This window comes from Bemisia tabaci, chromosome 7 (genome assembly GCF_918797505.1).
Source record: "Bemisia tabaci chromosome 7, PGI_BMITA_v3".
Classification (NCBI taxonomy): domain Eukaryota; kingdom Metazoa; phylum Arthropoda; class Insecta; order Hemiptera; family Aleyrodidae; genus Bemisia; species Bemisia tabaci.
The window spans coordinates 47,470,156-47,488,943 of NC_092799.1; the positions used below are offsets into that span (position 1 = coordinate 47,470,156).

The following is an 18,788-nucleotide window of genomic DNA, read 5'->3' on the forward strand; positions in this document are numbered from 1 at the left end:
ACAAAAAGTTACTATGTATCTCTGATCTGTGAATTTGTTATCAATTACTTTTCTCTGAAAATGTATCTTTTCACAAAGAATCCAATGAGCTACAAGAAGGATCGAACTTTAGGATTTTTCTTGAGAAATTAATCACACAATAGTTTCAGTTACAACCACAGAGAAACTTAGCGACATAATCTTCTCGAAAAAAAGAGAGAGAAAAAAGTATGGCTGTTATCATAAAAATTGGATTACAGAAGGAGCCTTTCAATTGGATTGATGCAAGACTCCTTCAGTGATGATAAAAATGTAAACAATTGTAGTCGTACTTGGAGATTAATTAACCTTTTTTATTAGAAAAATTTAGTTTTGTAGGTACATAATAGCTTCTAATGTCCTCTGCAAAAATAAATAATTATGAAAATAAAATTCTCAATAGAACACAAAACGATGGGAAGTTACAATTCAATTTCAATACATTTATAATTTGTTTTTTAAAAAAAAAGGTATCAACGAAATTTATCACAGGCTTTCGTAAGACTAAGACTAGATTTTTGTGATCATAATGAGATCAAACCCATTTTAAATAATTACACTTTTGATATAAAAGGATGAATACAGTAGGATGAAAAATTTGGATGGAAATGATAAGAGATCTTTACAAAAATTTCGTAGTGAGATCAAATAAAAATTTAAAAGGCAGAACTTGACTTTACAGTTGACTTCCATTGAACTGTAGATGTGTTTGAAAGAATTGATTTTGGAATGAATAAATGAATTTTTTGCTCGAAGGAAAAATAGCTCAGCAAGATCAGATTGAAATTTTATCCTTAAAATTTGGATTACAAAATTGATCATGAATGGTGACTGGATATGGATAGGTAGAGCCTGATATGATGACCTCATGATGTTTATTTCGACTCCAATTGAGTGGGGAGTTGTCACATGCAAGTGTTCAGCAGCACTCAAAAATTTAAATTGAATGGCCAGAGGGAGAGCGATGAGATGATTCAACTTGAGTAACACAAATGACGGGCTCTGCTCTAACAAGATGCTCTGACAATTTTGCATCTGGAAAAAAGAAAATCATGAAAATAGTAATAAAACATTTTGTAATAGGTAAATAATTTGGATGACCCATGGCATTTAAGATACGGAAATGTATCTATTATAAAAAAGGAAGTTGAAAATTTTTATAACTATCAAAAGGATGGTTAGGTTAGGTGAGAATCTCAAATTTTTCGTAACCAGTAATGAATAAAAAGTGGTTAGTAGTTAATTTCAGAAATTTTCATTGAGCAAACCGTATTCTATGTAGATTTTAAAGAAGAGATGTATATTAGAATGCTTAAATTCATACCTTGTATAGGAATCATGCCAAATATTTTTTTATGATTGCAAAAGAATGAATAGGTAATCCATGTTATAAAGAACAAATTAGGCTTGCGTGGTTTGCGGAACTTCGGACAAACTTGTTCCCTGAACTTATTATAACTTAGCTATGACTTATTCCGCAAAACCCTAGTTTGTTGAACTGATTCACCCAAAAGTTCCACTACCTGCACTCATGTGGATAAGGCTTTACGGTGTACAAGAGTTATAATGAAGATTGAAGAAAACTCAGGGAATTTTCGCTGACATATGATTCCAAAGAGTCGCAGATAATCAACACTCTATAAACTGAAAAATATTAAAACAGTCACTACTTTTCTCAATTTTAGCATACATGAGAAAAGGGCTGATTACTTCATTCAAACATTTGGACTACATTTTGCGATAAGAAGCAAATATTTCTGGCTATTCTAGGTATAGTTTGACCTAAAGTAGCCAAGTTATATATTTTAAAACAATGCATTATAACATTGACATATAATCCAATCTAGACCGCGCACTAGGCCCGACTTTAGGCAGAGAAGGTAAGACAGCTAGGGGAGTAAAACAGGGTGAAGACACGCCTTCATCCTAGTTGATGTCGCTGGATATACGAGCTAAGTGTACCCGTATCAGGCAATGGCACTGGCAAGACTGGCATTTCCATTGTCTCGGTATATATTGCCGGTACACTTGCTGGGTGTTGCTGGGTTGCCTATCGTCTCGCCTGAAGGGACTCTAGTCTCGCCGAAATTTCCTAATGCGCGGCCTAGATTGTATTATACGTCAATGCATTATAAGAGCTTTTAGCTTAGCTGGTGCTTGACTTCCTCCTGCTACAAAATTAAAGCCCACAAAACATTTTTACCATTCTGAATAAGGATTAAGGACTCAATTTGTTTTATGGAGTCAACTTATCGAAGAAGGAAACTTTGAACCTCTTCTTCTCCGGCATTAACTTTATGTAACTTTCTGCTGGATTAGGGGCAAAAGAAGTACAAAAGAAGTACCTTCATCATTCACGAGGAAAGTTTCAGGATCTGCTTCAACCGGCTGTAGGAGATGATCAATATCCGATAGATTTTGCTTCTCTTCCTCACTCACATTCATTTCATTGATAATTTCTTCATAATAGTCGTTCAATCTATGATACAGGCTGAGTCTTTTGTAGTTATCTTTGATTTTTTTATCTGCCAAAGATTCAGGGCTCCTCAGACACAGCTTAGAGTTGAAAGTCTCTGGAATAACATTAATTTCCTCAACTTTCTTGGGTAATGCCTCAAGTTCCGAGGAAGATACAAGTTTTTTTCCATCCGAACAAGTTATTTCAACAGGTGGTGGAGTGGATGGCTTTGCAGGAACAGCACTGGTGTTGACATCCAATGATTGAGAAACTTCCTGACTTTTTGGCGCTGGTTCATCAGGTGATCCAGTGGTTTCATTGCTTTCGGCAGTATTAACATTGACTTTAACGTTCACCGAATGGGCGTTCTTGTTGGCTGGGGGTCTTCGAATATTTTTTACTTTTTTCTGCTTGTTGCAATCAGCAACACCATCTGAGGAGTTGGTACTGCTGTTAAAATTACAAAGTTGTTCAAACTTTTGTCTCAAAGCAGCAACATTTTGTTGATTTTGAAGGATCAACCTCTCAAAATTCAAAGAGTCATCAAGATCAGACGAAGAAATTAATGAGTCATTTTTGTTGAGATTTGGCAGAGGAACATGATTGGAATCATCTTTATTCTCAATGATGATTACTTGAGGAGTTTTATCGTTGGCTCCTGCCAAATGTAGAACCTCCAAAGAATTAGGGTTGTGTTCGTCTACCTTCTCAGTTTCATGGTCAGCTCTGTTCTTAGTACTTTTTTTATATTTGTATTGCTTCAGATGGAAAATCTGTTTTAACGGAGATACCCTGGAGTGGGATGTCTCTGTTTCAGATGGGCTTGGACAAGACTTACGAAAATGGCATTCCAACCAGTCACGGTAATAATGACGGAATTTGCGATTTGAACACTGTTGAGGCCCCTCAAGGTAATTACACACATCTGAACGTTCATGTTTAGTAATTTTATCCAAAATGGCACATTTTTGACTTGGCTCGTTCAGAAAATCACTACAAGCAGATTTTTGTGTATTGATGACAGTTGTGTTTTGATTACAGAATGAAGCCTGCGGCGTAACTGACGTGATCATGGGCCTCAAGGTAGAGCAAATGGGCCGAAATGAAGTGTAAGGAGAGAAAGTGCTCGTCATGAGAGTTGAGCAATTTCTTTGAGATTCTGAGCAGTACACCGGCTGGGAACTGGTCAAAACTGTTTCCGCAGGCTGATAAACAGAGTGTAAGTGCTGTTCTTTCTTAGACTGATAATCTTGATACAAACGATTAACGGCAGAATTTTCTTTTTCCAATCTTTTCAGGCGTTTTCTAGTTTCTTCCATGGTATCCTGACCGCTGAAACAAAAAATTAAATCAAGTTTTATGATCATATCAAAACATTGTAAAATTTTGATCACATAAATATATTTTGAGAAAGGGTGAAAAGAAATTGCAGCAATCAAAGTTGCTTAGTTGAAATACAGCGCATTATCTACAGGTCTTGAAGCCATTCAAGTATTACAAGATGTATTTTGGCCAACTTTTTGACCCCCCTCTTCTCCTTTGTAAGGCATCCTTATAAAACCTCTTACCCCCCCCCCCCCTTTTGAATGATGTAAGATTGGCTTGACCCCTTCCCAAATTTATCACAAAAGAACGGAGAAGTCTGGAGAACAGTTGAGAAAAATCATTTTTGTTGAGAAACATAATGTTTTCTTGAAGAGGGGATTTATGTAAGCCAGGTCTTAACACCCCCTCCCCTCTCGTAAGACCCTGAAGGCAGACTCAGACCTTTCATCCCCCTAGGTTGCTTACGCACTACTTGAACCCCCTTAGTGTGCTGAGAACAACTTCTCTCCATTTTGTCTGTTCTGGTAGCATACTTTTATAATGACTCAATCAAGGAGAAATAAGCATTTGCAATTGAAGTTTTGTTCAAAACGATAAACAGACTTTTGCTGTTGGAGTTTTAAAATGTCAATGAGACTAAAAATAGAGTCAAATGGTTACGGAGAATTGAAAGAACAATTTTTCCATTTTCATCTTAAAGAGCATCCCTGTGAGGCTCCACCCGATTTGCAGCCTATGTATCGATAAAGTCAACACATAGTGCTGTATTTTGAGTGCCTGTTTTGCAATGCAAGTAGGAATATTTCTGGTTGCAATGGATCAGAGAATTCTCCTCGATTGATAATTCTTGGAAATCGGATTTCTAATTTTGCAGTGTTTAGACTGCCTAGGGGTTTACCTGGAGGTCTCGGTTGAGGATGATTGACTGACTACAATTGGAGCTACAATTCTGCGGGGCAATTTCCTTCTGAGTTCCCTGAGACGAGATCTTGCTGAGTTAGCAGTAGCTGCAGTGGAGGAGAACATAGATTCTTCACCGGAGCCAACATGCCGGTTGAACCATTGGCGTCTGGGTCTTGTGAGTGCAAACGGAGCAGCGGTTGCAACGACTGGTGAGTAGGGGCTAACTGCTGAGGTTTGGACAGGAACATGAGGAGTCGGGTCTGAGCTGACTGTAACCACTCTCACAGTATTCGCCATGCTTAATCTGGATTCTAGTTCCCGTGTTTGGAGAGTCAAGTCTATGATTTTTTGATTTTGGAGTAGCGCCTGTGCCTTGAGTTCTGTATTTTCTTCCTGGAGTTTTTTAACCATGTGACGTTCCTATTCCAAACAAATTGAACAATTTGATGAATAGCAAAAAGCTGATTACAAAGCACATTGATAAAAAAAACTGAGGGAAACAGTGCATTCTACCCACAGCCTTGATTTACGAAGGATACTGAAGTCAATGCTGACTATAAGAGGCAAAGAGAATTTAGTTCTAAATCTCCTGCTTAAATGGTTAGGTAAATAATAATTTGATTCCAGAATAAAGCCTGTGCATTAGTTCATACAGGGTGATCCAAAAGTTGCGCACCAGTAGCACCAGATATCACCGGTGTAACTTTTGAACAAAATGAGATAGAAACTTGAAATTTTGGGAGTGCTCCTAGTTCATAAAAAACGACTTTCAAGACCCCTCAAAATTTTGAGGGGCTCAACCTGAAAGGAAGAAAGAGCCCTGGGGGCAATGGAGATGGTGCGGGACTTTCAAACCACCCTGTATAGTCACCTGAGTTCACAGGGTAATAAAGGCTGATTGATGAAAAAATAATTGTGAAGTAATCGTTTATGACATACTCTAACTGGGTGCTTTTAGGGCAAGCGAATGAAATACTTTGAGAGGGAGAAAAATATTGTTGCTTTTTGGGGGGAAAAAAACTTAAATCGAGGTTAATTAGATAACAGATTTCAGCATGAAGTGAAGAAATCATTTTTTCATGAACCTAGCAGCACCCTATATCTTCTTATACGTATTCTTCATTGTGAAAGCTTGTTTTTTGCCCATCAAGTGTCTGAAACTTCGAATCATCCATTTAAAAAAAGGAGGAAAAAATGAAATTTTACATGAAAATGGCTTACCACGTTCAGTCTATGAAACAAAGTAGTTCTGCTAGAATTGACATCAATTTTATTATCATTTTCATCCTTGAGAGCTTGAAGCGGCGATTGTCGGCCTGAGTCACAGCAGTTTTGTGAGAGATCATCTGGAACCAAGATATCATATTTCTGACAAGTTTCTGTTGTATTTGTTGCCGAAGGTGTAGCATTCTCGTTTGAGTCATTCTTGATATTCAAGTCCAGGTCACCAACAGGCTTCTTTTCATTTCCGACATCAATAACCTCCGATCTTGTGCCAGCATCGTCGACATATGAATGTTTCGCTGGCGTTTTTACTGAGTGGGCCTCTTTAATCTCTTCAAGCTTCAGCATTAGTTCATTCATTTTCTGTTCAAGATTCAACTTCGTCTCCTGGATCAAATCTTTATGCTGATCGAAAATGAAACTGTCCACTGCCTTGAAAGACGGAGATGTGGAGGGGTTTTCGATTGGAGCCTTTTCCCTTTTATCTCTGATTACGGCAAGCTTTTTTGTCAAAGCTGAGCATTGCTGAGCTAATTGTTGCAGAAATTTAACATTGTCATGAGGCTCGTTAGAGTTGAGGTTGTTAGAGCCAGTTATGAGTTTCTGTGTTAGTTCCAGGGTTTTCTTCTCGTCTGCTATCTTTTTCTGATCTTCTGCTAGCCTATATGAATAAAACAGAATAATTATAAGAGGCAAAAATAATTGCAATATTGCAAAATTCAGGTTAAGGCATTTAAGATTTATTTTTAATCCAGCTTTCAAACCAACAGATTTCTGGACACATCCGTGATAATGCCCAAGAATAAGAATGGGATGAAAAAATTTGTCCGAACCAAATTATTTTCTCCCAAAGTGTACTAAAAGTCATTCTACAAGCAATGGGAAAAACTTCAATTTGATGACTATGAGTGATCTAGGGATGAGATCCGCCACTGCGCTGCACTGCTTCACGGTATGTGTCTTTGAGGAGCAATAATTACTGTAATGCACAGGTTAATGCAAGAAGTTGATCCATAGCATGCAGCAGCATTAATACTGAGTAGTAAGACATCAAATTCTAGAGGAGTCATTGGAAATTTATACCAGAAACTACTATAACTGATGTCACTTATTGACTTGGGTGTGTAAGGAAATATCTCACTTCCGCATTGAGTCAATGAGTAATGTCCGTTTTGGTTGTTTCCAATGTAAATTACTACCCTGTAGAATGCTGCTACATGTTGCAGATTAGTTTCTTGCATTTTTTTGTAAATTACGATAATTACTCCTTTTCACAGACAGAGAGTGTGTATCTACACAAAATACTAGAGGATCACTTCCCTGGATAACTTAGAATCACCTTGAGCAGGCAATTTGGCTTCAAGGAATTGTACAATTTGCTGAAGAATTTAATTTTAGGTTGATGATTTTTCTTCATGAACAAATTTTGACTCAAAAGAACAAATGTAGAGAGGTAATTTTTTCTTTTCCAAAAAAAAGTAGCATTGTTTAAGTCATTAATAGCTTACTGTGCATATGCTGCGTCCAGTTCCTTTTCTTTTAGGTCTAACTCACTCTTCTTGGCTTCAAGTTTCTCAGCTTCCTTACCTCTTTCTAATTTTAGTTGCTTTTCTTTTTCTTCTAATTTTAAACTTTCTTCCTGAAAAAATATAGAAACTTTTAACTTAAATTTTTAATATACATTACTGAATCCGCACTAGGAGAAACAAGGTGTAACTTATTTATGGTAGTTCAAAGAAGAAATACAGTCCCCTGTTTTTCAGATCAAATCAAGTTTTATCAAAGATTTGACAGCATTCAAATGTGGTCTTCCGTGTTTTTCCTTAGACCAAGGGTAATGATTTAATGCTATTTTTTCATTGTGTGTCTTTTAGTTGATCATTTTTAATTCCAAATATGTATTCATTTCTTCACTGTGGGAATTTCTTCGTGATTAAAAAAAGTTCCATGTCATTTTACAGCAATTGGGCATGATTAGTCAATACTACTTGAGGGGAAATACGGTTTCTAATTAGTTTTCAAACTTATTTTCACCATTTACGCTTTACTTATCTGACTTAAAAGTCTTTAGGAGGGTTTACTATAACCTTTCCTTCCTTCATATAAACATGCCCTCAGTTTTTAGCTTGATCACGGCTGATGCACATCTTTCAGCCCCAGACTTTTAACTTCCAGATTATTAAAATATAATCAATAGATAAATTAGATTTCTTGATGAAAAATGGTGAAAGAATTGCTGGAAACTAACTTGAAGCTGTGATAGCCTTTCAGAGATGGCTTCATGTTGTTTCCGCAGAGCTGATGATAAGGTCTTCAATTGGTCTTCTCTGGATGCTATTTCTTTTTCAATAATTTCTTGTTGTTCGATCAACCTTTTTTCAGTTTCTGCCAATTTTCCATAAGTCTCTCTTTCTTTCTGCAAAACTTCAGATACTTTCAAACGATACTTGGCTTCTTCTTCTGCTTTTAATTTTTTAACAGCATTTTTATAGTATCTAATGCAAAACAAAGAGAGAAAGGCTCAAGATGAAAATCAAGAGCAATATTTTGATTTCCAGGCCACAGATGGCATGAAATGTAATGAGATGCTGTTTGGCACATTTACTAATGAGAGTAAATTGTTAACAAAAAAAAACCGTAGCAATTGCCATACATCTCTCGTAAAAATTGTTATGACTTGGAATTTCTCAAACGACTTCTTTCAACTTCTTCTTTCACAAGAGACCAGCATAAACTTCATAAGTAATTTAGTTTTTGAATAACAGCCCCAGTCCGGATCCTTATGGACACCGAAAGAATAAATATGTAATAGAATTGTCTTAACTAAACGTCTAAATCGGGAAAAATAATGCTGATAAAGTAAAATGCTGACAGATGAGAAAAAATGAATATCTGAAATCCAGTGTTTAAAAATGTCAAACTTAATTTTATTATTTTCAAAGAAAAGTAATGTGATAAGGGTGTTTGAATTTTTTGTAAAATACTCCTCTTAAGTAAAGGAAAAATAAGATTTAAAATTTTTTTGTACATTGCCTTCACGGAGATCAATTTTGTGCTCTACATTCAAAGAAATCTTTTTAAAATAAGTCTCTACTATGGCAAGGTTGGTGATGAGTACAGGCAGAGGAACATGATATCCGAACTATCTCTTGAATAAAGAGTACTCTAATTTTCAGAGTTCGGCCTCGAGAATAATATCTTTTTTTATTTTTTTTTAATATTGAAACCTGCCTTTCCTGCAAATTAACTTTGATACTTAATCACAGACAACAGAGAATATTAAATAATTGAGACTGCAGTGAAGAAACATATACCTGGTAATATGATCTTGTAAAATTTCCAGCTGCTCAAAACTAAAGTCACTATTGATGAATACATCTCGAATTTCTCTCGGCCACAATTCATTTTCTTCACCGTCACTGGTTTTCTGCGGGTCCCTGAAAAATTTTAAACATTAATACAATTTCCAAAAACTTCTTTAAAAAAATAAGGAAACGATTGAAAGGCTTAAATTTTCTATGAAAAAGAAACGGAAATGAACACAAACCTCCCGCAGAGCAAGAAGTTATTATTCGATGATCTAATCATAAATTTCAAAATAAGTAAATTATGAAGGAATATTTCATTTAAAAAACATAATATCTTGAAGTGCTATGAGAATTAAAAGTTTTCTCTTCTAATAAAAACTGAAGAAAAAAGCGAAATACTGATGGTTGAGGACAAGGGGCATAAAGAGAGAGCAGTTTCAAAATTTACCTGTAGTTACAATTTTGATTTAGGTAGTCTTGAAGGCTGTCAAGAAGGCACATTAACAAAGCTTTATTTTCCCTGTTGAATTGATACAGTCGACGGGTTTTTATGCTGACACCCTGATCTGGTGAAAAACCAAGGGCTTGAAGAATATCTTTGACATCAGCAGTATCGATGCGAGGCAGAGGCTCTGATCCCGAAGATTCAGCGTAATTTTTATCTGCCAATCTGGTGATGTATGTGGAGAATTCTGATAAGCTGGTTAGAGAGGGAACCTAGAAAAAGGGCAATGAAAAATTTGCACATGTGAAAGAAAAAACAAAATTAGAAAATTCTCTGAATTGAGAAATACTGCTGAGATATGCATCTTATATTATTATTTCTATTTAGAATTTTTTAAAAACTGTCGGCTGAAAATTTAGAATTTTCTACCAAAGTTTTATACTTTTTGGTTTTTGACTCAAAAATTCACGATCTACAAATAGGCAGAGGAGCACATGGATGATTGAATGCAAAAAGTGCGTACTTCACTTGCAACAAAAATCTCCAATTATGTTTTACTTTCTTCAAGAAAAACTAATTGAACTGTTTCCTAACAATTATGTGTCATTTTTCTAGATCAAAAGAAGAAAATTCAAAGAAAATTTCTACAGAAACTGTTGGTTGGTTTTGCTTCAAAAAATTAACAAGAGTGCAGACTTATAATGTCACAATCTGAGATCTACATTTTTTGATCAATATAGATTTTTGGCTATTTTTGAAGTTAGAACGCCGTATACGAACTTTCTTTCTTCCGCTTTCCAAATCACCTTCAAATAGAGATGATACTCCGCAACACACCATACTTATTTAGTAACATCGGAGGAAACAGGAATAAAATATATATTGAGTAGACCAAATAATCAAACGATATTTGGTGAGTGAAACAATGCAGGCAAGAATTGACTAACCTCGGTGAAAAATACAGATAGTGTGTAATGGTGCTGTAAACGCAATAAATAATCGGAGATAAGCAAGTTCACTGCTTGCAATTTCGGTGACACTGACTTTGCACTATTTCTGTTTAATGATTCAACCCCCAAGGAGGTTCCTTTTAAGGCGCTGATCATCTTTTGACGTATGTGCGCTTTGAATTCTGAAAGGAGCCCTTGGTCTTCAAACCTGTAACAGACAAAGTAGTCCAAAAGAGTTGAAATTTTGGTATGATCTGGTCTGACAATTGAGAACTACATATTACTAACTCACACATTGAAACCACATCAACTCATAAAATTCATACAACAGGTAACAACGACAACAAACAGCCGATAACATTCAAAATTACTGCAGGAGCAAAATTGGCTAACGCCCTTCATAAAGTCTAAAAAGTGGTTCTTGTTATCTGTTCAGATCAATTCAGAGGGCAGTCAATGTATTTTTGTGATTATTTCTTTATCTTTTGACAATGTCTCCTTTACCTGTGGATTTTCACAAATGGAAATTTCCTACTTGTTCCCTCCAATAGAAATAAGGTATGGACAAAATTTTTCGGAAATTATGATAAAATTAACCAATGCTTAAGAACTTGCATCACAAAATATCATGGTTCAAAGTCTGAAGAACTTACCATGCGTACAATTTCTCTTGAATTTTGTCATCTGAGAAATTATTGTTATCTGGTTTCTTCAAAAATTTGTTTAACTGGAAGTTTTTCCTGTCCATTGTACTCAGTTAGTTTGAAGAATGCCACGTCACTAAAAAAAGAAAAAATAAGGGGACATATCATTTCTCATGAATAAAAACTAGAAATTTGTAACAGATAGGTACCTAAGATGAATTTAATTACGTAAAAGATCACCAATTGAGTTGTTGGCGATGTTGTTAACAGTTTGTGATCGGAATGCTCATTTATGCCTTTGCTCAACGTTTGTTTAAGGTGATTCATCAAGCTCTCTGATGTGGTCGAACTGGCATGCGATATATCGCATATTTGAGGTGAGAAATCTCCGCAGATTTAGCCAAAACAAGGACGATAGCCCCTGCACATTAGCTTAAGGAATCATTTTAGACCTAAAAATTGGCAAAATTCAGAGAAATAAAGGCAAAATCCTGTTCGGAAAAAAACATCACATTCCATACAGATAAGAAGGTCTATATCTATGGCAAAGTTTTCATACAAACAGGATTTCGCTCCCATCTCTCTGAATTTTGCCAATTTTTTGGTTTAAAATGATTTTGAGGGCTCACACGCAGGGGCTATCGTTCTTTTTTCGGCTAAAAATTCATAATCTACTGAGATTTATGACCTGCTCGATACAATATATCGCATGACAGTTTGACCATGTCAGAGAGCTTAATGAATCACCTTAAATTTCTGACTTGCTTCTAACAGATTCTGGGAGGGGAGTATGCATAATCCATCAGCCATAACCACAACACTATGGGCATAACCTCTTCATAAGAGCAAGTTGATGATTGCAGATTCTTTCGCTCCTTCCTAAATCTTGTAACGTCCTTTTAAAAAGTGCAAAAAAAATTAACTGACATGTATAACTTGGGCTTAAGTAGCTCATAACAACACTACATTTTAGCACTGCGTCAGTACTCCATGTGCATACTTATTCAGCCAACCCTTCAACTTCAGAAAACTCTTGCGACCTATATGGAAATAAAAAGGACCAGTTCTTAGGTAGTGCATACACAATAAGAAGCAGAGTTGGAAAAAAATACAAATTCATCAGCTTCCTAGGATAGTATCAACATATGAGATAAAACTTACAAAATTTATCCACGTAATGAGTTTTCAAGCTGATCAATCAAGGTTGTGTCACATCACAATTAAATTTAGAAGGGGAAAAGATTTTTCAATATTGAATGCACAATATAACTTCAAATTTTGCGCAGAACATGGGTTCCACGCAAGTTCTGCCAGGACCAAATGAATTTTGGAGAGCATTTTGCTTCAAAGAGAAAATTGGACGAACTGTTTCTGTTTTGGTTGATAAGGAGATAAGCGTTGCTATGTGACGTAATTTGCAAGTGTGCCACAATAAAAGAAGAGAAGTTATTGTACAAATCCGAGAGAATTTCCCTGTAATATTTCAAATAATCATTCTGAGGATTAATTTACGGAGAGAAAATTTTAAAATTTAATTAAATTTCTTACTTCAGATTGAAAACGTAACAGGAGTGAGTTCAGTACTTTTCCAAATCCCAAAACTGTTTTGTCTAGAACGTACGGTAGTTTGAAACTACTGTACGCGTCAAATGTAGAGCCATGGGTTCAAGTAACCCGTAAAGTGACCTGCCGTTCAACAGTCCCTGTAGCGCAGTGGATAGCGCGTTGGACTTCTAATCCAAAGGTCGTGGGTTCGATCCCCACCAGGGATGCTATATTTTTGAAAAGAGTAGCCTGTCACTCCTTGACAGCGAGTTAAACGGCTCTATGATAGAAATAGGTCACAATGGTCACTCCGAGCTACAGAACTGTCATACTTACAGTCACGGTGCAATTTGCGGCATTGGCGAGAAGAGGGTGATTCTACTTATTAATAAATATATATTTTCACTCGAAGCATTTTTCCAAAGTATAAGTTTTATTCAGTGCTCTCTTAAATGAAATAAATTTATATTCAACCCCCCCCCCCCTACCCTAGTACAGGTGCAACCCTCTATTAGGGTGAGACTATTATTTCGGTCTCAATTGGATATTCAAGTCGCACTTGATTGATGCTAATTGGTTCTATCCTCAAAAATAATATTATCTAAAATTTAAGCTGATTTGGAGCATCGTTAATGATATTAAATAATCCTCGCAGCGATTGTTTCGAAAAAATTTACATCGGGGTAAGTAAAAGGGGGAATAACGTGCCAATATCCGGAAACAAGTTTTTTAGCCATAAGATGCGCCCAAATGAAAAGACCATCGCTCGGGAAGGCAGTGAGGAGCTTATTTCGAAAAATTAAATCACACTTGGACCTTGGACACATGGAATGGGGGGGGGGGGGGGGGGGGGTTTGAAGCGCCGCGCGCAAGAATAATGATCGCATTTTATGGCATCTCGTCCAACCCAAAAGAGGCGTTCCGAAATTGCAGAAGAGGCTAATATTTTTCGCAACTCGTTGGGGGAAAATGTACAATAGTTGTCTTCGGGCTTCATTAACTATGTTTTACCCATTTTACCGCCGTCAAAATCACGTGAATATAGGTACACAATAAAATATACACTGATTTCGTTCCATGCTCGAGCAAATATGGCAACTGTGTAAAGGGTCAAAAATATTTCTCCAGGGCCAAAACTACCATCGTAAATTCCTTACAAGGTGTGAGATAAACCTATCTCTGCGTGGACAAGGCCCTCCATTCATAAGAAATGAACGAAAAAATTATGAAAGAACAAACATAAATGTGGTTTAAATGATTTTAACTTCCGCCGCCGCGCCGCGCAGACCGCACCGTGTTTGGAGCAATGCGTGAAGTATTCATGCAGTCTTGTAGGCGCTATGCGTTTCAGGCCGACTGCTGCTGACCGCGCGCAGTGTGTTGGACGCAATGCGTGAAGTATTCATGCAGTCTTGTAGGCGCTATGCGTTTCATGCCGACCGCCGCACCGCTCCGTTCTTGGTTCTAGGTCAAATTGCGTGTTTGGTTTCTCTCTTAACTCGACTAATTGAAGGTGCTGTCTCTTGTATCACCGAAAGACGACAAAATTAGAAATTACTATACTCTCAGGAAATGAGAGATTTTGTTTGTAATTTTTTTCTTAATCCGATTTTTTTATACCTACATTTAAAAAAATTGCAAAACTTGCTGCCTCCTAGATTTGCCGCCATTGGCCGCGGCCCTTGTGGCCACCCTTTTACATTTTGCAATAAGGAACCACTATTTCTGGCCCATTTTAGAAACAACATACAAGCCATCGGTGTCTCTATGCAGGTATGTGCTTTCATAGGAGAGCCAGAGATGTTAGTGGTTCCTCATTGTAAAATTTAATCCAATTATTATTGCACCGATTTTCACAGGCCTCTCGCTACTTAATCCTCCCTAATGTCTGCAGACTTTATGCTAAGGTTTTTTTTTACCACCCGCGGTCCAATCTGTCCAATCATACCTGTAAACTTGCGCAATGTATGCGTACTCTAAAATGCGCACGACTTCTGTTCCCGCGGAACTGCAGTTTGCACATCAGGTGATTTCCGTTTCCGCTTTCCGCTCTCGCGCGGTTGCCGGTCTGTCTTTCCCACGGAAGGATTTTTTTTCATTTTCATTCCGTCCAGTTCCCCTTCAAAAAGCGTGATGGCAATTTGAGCGGCTTGGGAGCACGAATAATCGCGCGGAGCAGTTTTGTCACTGTTGCCCTAGCTCTGTCCCGGCAATCCGGCAATGAACTGCGTACTGCGTGTAAAGGAGGATCGAGGAATTTGGCAACACTGCAATCTCTCCATGTGTTGATTTGTTTTGTTTACCTTTTCATTCATAGATAGTAAGCATGAATGATAAGTTTGTTCTGCAGGTTTCGCTTTTCTACCGAGTTTCCTTGTTTCTGCAGCATTTCTTGTATGGTTATAATTTAGAGTATGGTCCATTGAAAAATCTTTCATTATTTAAATCCCTTCAACATGCTGAGATGAAATGGATGCTCATGAATTCAAGTTGTTCCCATAGCAACTAAACATGCAACGCAGGTAAATAAAAGTGCACAAATACAAACTTAAGAGATGTTGAATAGCTTTTTCTGTGTTCACGCATTTTCCTCACACATTCGTTTTCTCTCTTGGCCAATAATTTTGACTTGACAGCTTGTACTCGTTTTTTCTCATATAAATCATGACTGTCTTGAGTTGGGAGAATGTTCTTGAGTTCAGTGCGAATAATTTGACTGAAGATTTGAAAGATGAGCTTGGCAGTGAATTGGTCAAGTGTGACATTGAATCACAGTCTGATGTTTCAAAACTACAGCACATGCTCAAAATTTCTCAGCAAATTTTGCTGTACAAAAATGAACAGGTAGCATTGTGTTTCACTTAACACACCAACATGTCAATATTGTTTTTCTAGATGAAGCAGAAACCATAGAGAGCAAATTTTTTATGGTTTATGAATGGCTGATGTGGATAATTGCCTATCCCAGTTTTTTTACAGCCCTTCAAATTTGTGATAGGCTTACGACACCATCAGTACGTTCCCTAGAACCCTGATGATTGAAGATTTTCTTATTTTTGCACTTGTATTTGCAGAACAAAACGTGATGTCCTTCTTGTTTTGTAGGTTGAAGCTCTGACAACAGAAATTGATAACCTTGCTGCACATCAGGGAGAATATGAAGTACAGAATCGGCAAAGTTTGCAGGAGGAAATTGATCAGCTTCGAGCGCAACTATCTCAGGCTGCCAGATTCAAAGACCTCTCCAAAGATGACAGTAAGCATATCTGTAAATTTTCCCCCAACCTCTGATTATTTCGGAGGGTATGGATTCGATCGACATGAATCGATTGAAAAATGAAAATGTGAATCGGTCGACATGAATCGATCGACACCGATTCAATCGACAAATCGTTAAAAAACCGGTGTCGATTCGATCGACATGAATCAATCGAAATAATGAAAACGTGAATCGATCGACAAATTATTAAAAGACCGGTGTCGATTCGATCGACAAATTACCAAAAGACCGGTGTCGATTCGATCGACATGAATCGATCGAAAAATTAAAACGTGATTCGATCGACAAATTTAAAGACGGTGATTCGATCGACAAATTAAAAGACGTGCATTCGATCGACAACTGATTCGATCGATCGACAGTTGATTTAAAAACACCCGTGTCGATTCGATCGACATGAATCGATCGAAAAATGAAAACGTGAATCGATCGACACCGATTTGATCGACAAAATTCGATCGACTCATGGGTTTGTCGATCGACTCACGGATTTTTCGATCTATTCATGGGTTTGTCGATCCATTCACGGGTTTGTCGATCCATTCACGGCTTTTGTCGATCGATTCACGGGATTGTCGATCGAATCGGTGTCGATCGATTCACGTTTTCATTTTTCGATCCATTCATGTCGATCGAATCGATACGGGTGTTTTTAAATTAACTGTCGATCGAACGGTGTCGATCGATTCATGTCAATCGATTCATGTTTTCATTTTTGATCGATTCATGTCGATCGAATCCATACCCTCCATTATATCTTTACGATTTCATTCTACAAAATAATAGAGTCCTTTTAGACCCTTTTTTTATGTAGGTATGCACACTTCACTAAAATGGAAAACTAAAAAGAAAGACCACACTAGAGGACAAAGTGCGAATACTCAAGGAGCAGAAAAATTCGCAATATATCGCGATGAAATCGCCAGGACCATCAACATCTGGGCGATTTTCCTTGATCTTATTGCATTAAAATTGCGATTTTATCGCCTGGCAATTCATTACTATGTATTTGAGATAAAAATCGCTTGGTGATTTGATCTCAATTTTATCAACAAATATTGATTCCGATTTCATCAAACCAAAGATTGCGATGTATAGCAATTTATCGCTAATTTTTATTAAATAATATTGCGATGAATTGCCACTGATATAATTGCGATTAACAACCAATAAAGTCGCCATTTATCACCATCACTGCTACTTGGGTGCCTACTGCCCTGTTTTTACAATTGCCTAAAATTGTCCTGCTTTAAATTGTATGAAATGCATACAGGGTGATCATCATCCTGAGGGTGATTGCCCCTAGGGCTCTTGCCTTTTTTCAGGGTGATCCAGTTTTAATTTTGAGAAGTCTCAAAAATTGTTATCTTTGACCTGAAAGCACTCAAAAAGTTTCATATCTCCATTAGTGTTGCTGATATTTATGGTTGCTATGGATATCCAATTTATCGATTTTTTTCCAAAAATAAATCGATCCCAATGTATATCGAGCCCTGAAATATCGATATTCACAAATATCGAACCTAAAAATGGATACTTTACTTGGTAACACTTTGCCCTGCCGCAAATTGGTCCCTAAATTGAGCAGAATTTCCAAAATATCGATGGCCTAACGTGGGAATCACTCATCTTCATAAGCGACATTGCAAATTTTTACTAATTTTGTATTTTTTCCAGGAGAATTACCGATTATCTTCACTATTACTTCATGAGAATGACTGCTACAAAAATAGTAAACAAATCCCTGTGGGATGGAAGTTCTATCCTTCGAAGTTTCCTTCCTTACCCTCAAAACTGCTGATATAAAATACACAACTAAGCAGAAGAAAGGAAGAAAAATCCATTTGATGTCTCTAGAGATGAATGTATCAATACTAACGATATATCAACGTTGAAATATCGATAAGATATTATCGATATTCCAAATTCGATAAATATCGACATCACTAATCTCCATCTCAATTTTTTCAAAAGTTACAAAGGTGATGCCGAGTGCCGGTGGTGTCAGATTTTTGGATCACCCTGTATACTGCCATATAATAGTCAGAGGTGAATTCTTCAATAGAATGAAAATATTTCAAGATGATAAAGATTCATTGAATTAAATACATTATTTCTAAAGATGGTCTCCATTAAGTTTGTTGTAATGAACCAGTCTTTCCAAATTAAATGTTTTCGTCATGGTTAAATGAATAAAAATGTCTCTTCTTTTTGTCAGGTGCGCTGATTCTACAGCAAGAAGTGGCTAAATTAGAAGTCCAGAATGAACAACTTTTGCTTGAGCTCCGAGAAAAAGAGAAGGACTTTTTGAATGAGAAGAAAGAGACTGAAAAGGTGAGAATATGTAATATATGATTTTTTGCCTTTTCTATTAGTTGGAGGCCAGAACATTGCAATGACCCAGAAAATGGGCTAACTATTTCTATTAAACTACTAATCTGACCCAAAATATCTGGGGGGGGGGGGGGGAGTCCTTGAGGAAGGTTGCAACGGCCAGGAACAAATCCCTTGTATCAATCACTGATGCTGCAGAGGTGGGCGAGGGTTCAAACAATTGAACTGGAATTTGATCAGTTGCTATCCAGCCTTTTATTTTCCTTAGTGTTATGCGGAGGCCTCTTACTTCACTGCTGTTGGTGACCTCAACTAGAACACTCAATGAGAATGAAGAGAAGAAAGATACGAGC

General features: G+C 36.9%; 2 protein-coding genes and 1 non-coding gene across 3 annotated transcripts in view; 2 read left to right on the top strand and 1 right to left on the bottom strand.

The window, feature by feature from the left end:
• Positions 1-311: 311 nt before the first annotated feature.
• LOC109041207 (uncharacterized) lies at positions 312-12,675 on the bottom strand. Its single transcript, XM_019057463.2, has 11 exons — positions 12,438-12,675; positions 11,286-11,412; positions 10,630-10,840; positions 9,686-9,954; positions 9,244-9,366; positions 8,178-8,424; positions 7,438-7,568; positions 5,927-6,590; positions 4,701-5,125; positions 2,364-3,808; positions 312-1,053 (listed from the first exon to the last, which is right to left on the bottom strand). Exons 2-11 carry the CDS (start codon positions 11,378-11,380, stop codon positions 956-958), a joined length of 3,708 nt encoding a protein of 1,235 aa, XP_018913008.2. The 5' UTR covers positions 11,381-11,412; positions 12,438-12,675; the 3' UTR covers positions 312-955.
• Positions 12,676-12,975: 300 nt separating this feature from the next.
• Positions 12,976-13,048, top strand: TRNAR-UCU (transfer RNA arginine (anticodon UCU)). Its single transcript has one exon. It is a non-coding gene; the product is annotated as a tRNA-Arg (tRNA).
• A 2,313-nt stretch (positions 13,049-15,361) lies between these two features.
• The window catches only part of Cep290 (Centrosomal protein 290kDa), a 31,455-nt gene continuing 28,028 nt past the window's right edge, over positions 15,362-18,788 (top strand). The window contains exons 1-3 of the mRNA XM_019057492.2: positions 15,362-15,665; positions 15,927-16,077; positions 18,320-18,435. Of these exons, the coding sequence (XP_018913037.2) occupies positions 15,486-15,665; positions 15,927-16,077; positions 18,320-18,435 (447 nt within the window). The 5' untranslated portion in view covers positions 15,362-15,485. The remainder of the gene's footprint in view (positions 15,666-15,926; positions 16,078-18,319; positions 18,436-18,788) is intronic.

What these genes read in the sequence shown, in the direction of transcription:
- LOC109041207 (XM_019057463.2), bottom strand. Translation starts at nt 11,380, where the DNA reads ATGGACAGGAAAAACTTCCAGTTAAACAAATTTTTGAAGAAACCAGAT. An exon ending in AATCAAAATTGTAACTACAG is followed by an intron (nt 9,367 to 9,685) that starts GTAAATTTTGAA and finishes AAAATTTTTCAG; the next exon opens with GGACCCGCAGAAAACCAGTG. An exon ending in TTACAAGATCATATTACCAG is followed by an intron (nt 8,425 to 9,243) that starts GTATATGTTTCT and finishes GTTTTGCATTAG; the next exon opens with ATACTATAAAAATGCTGTTA.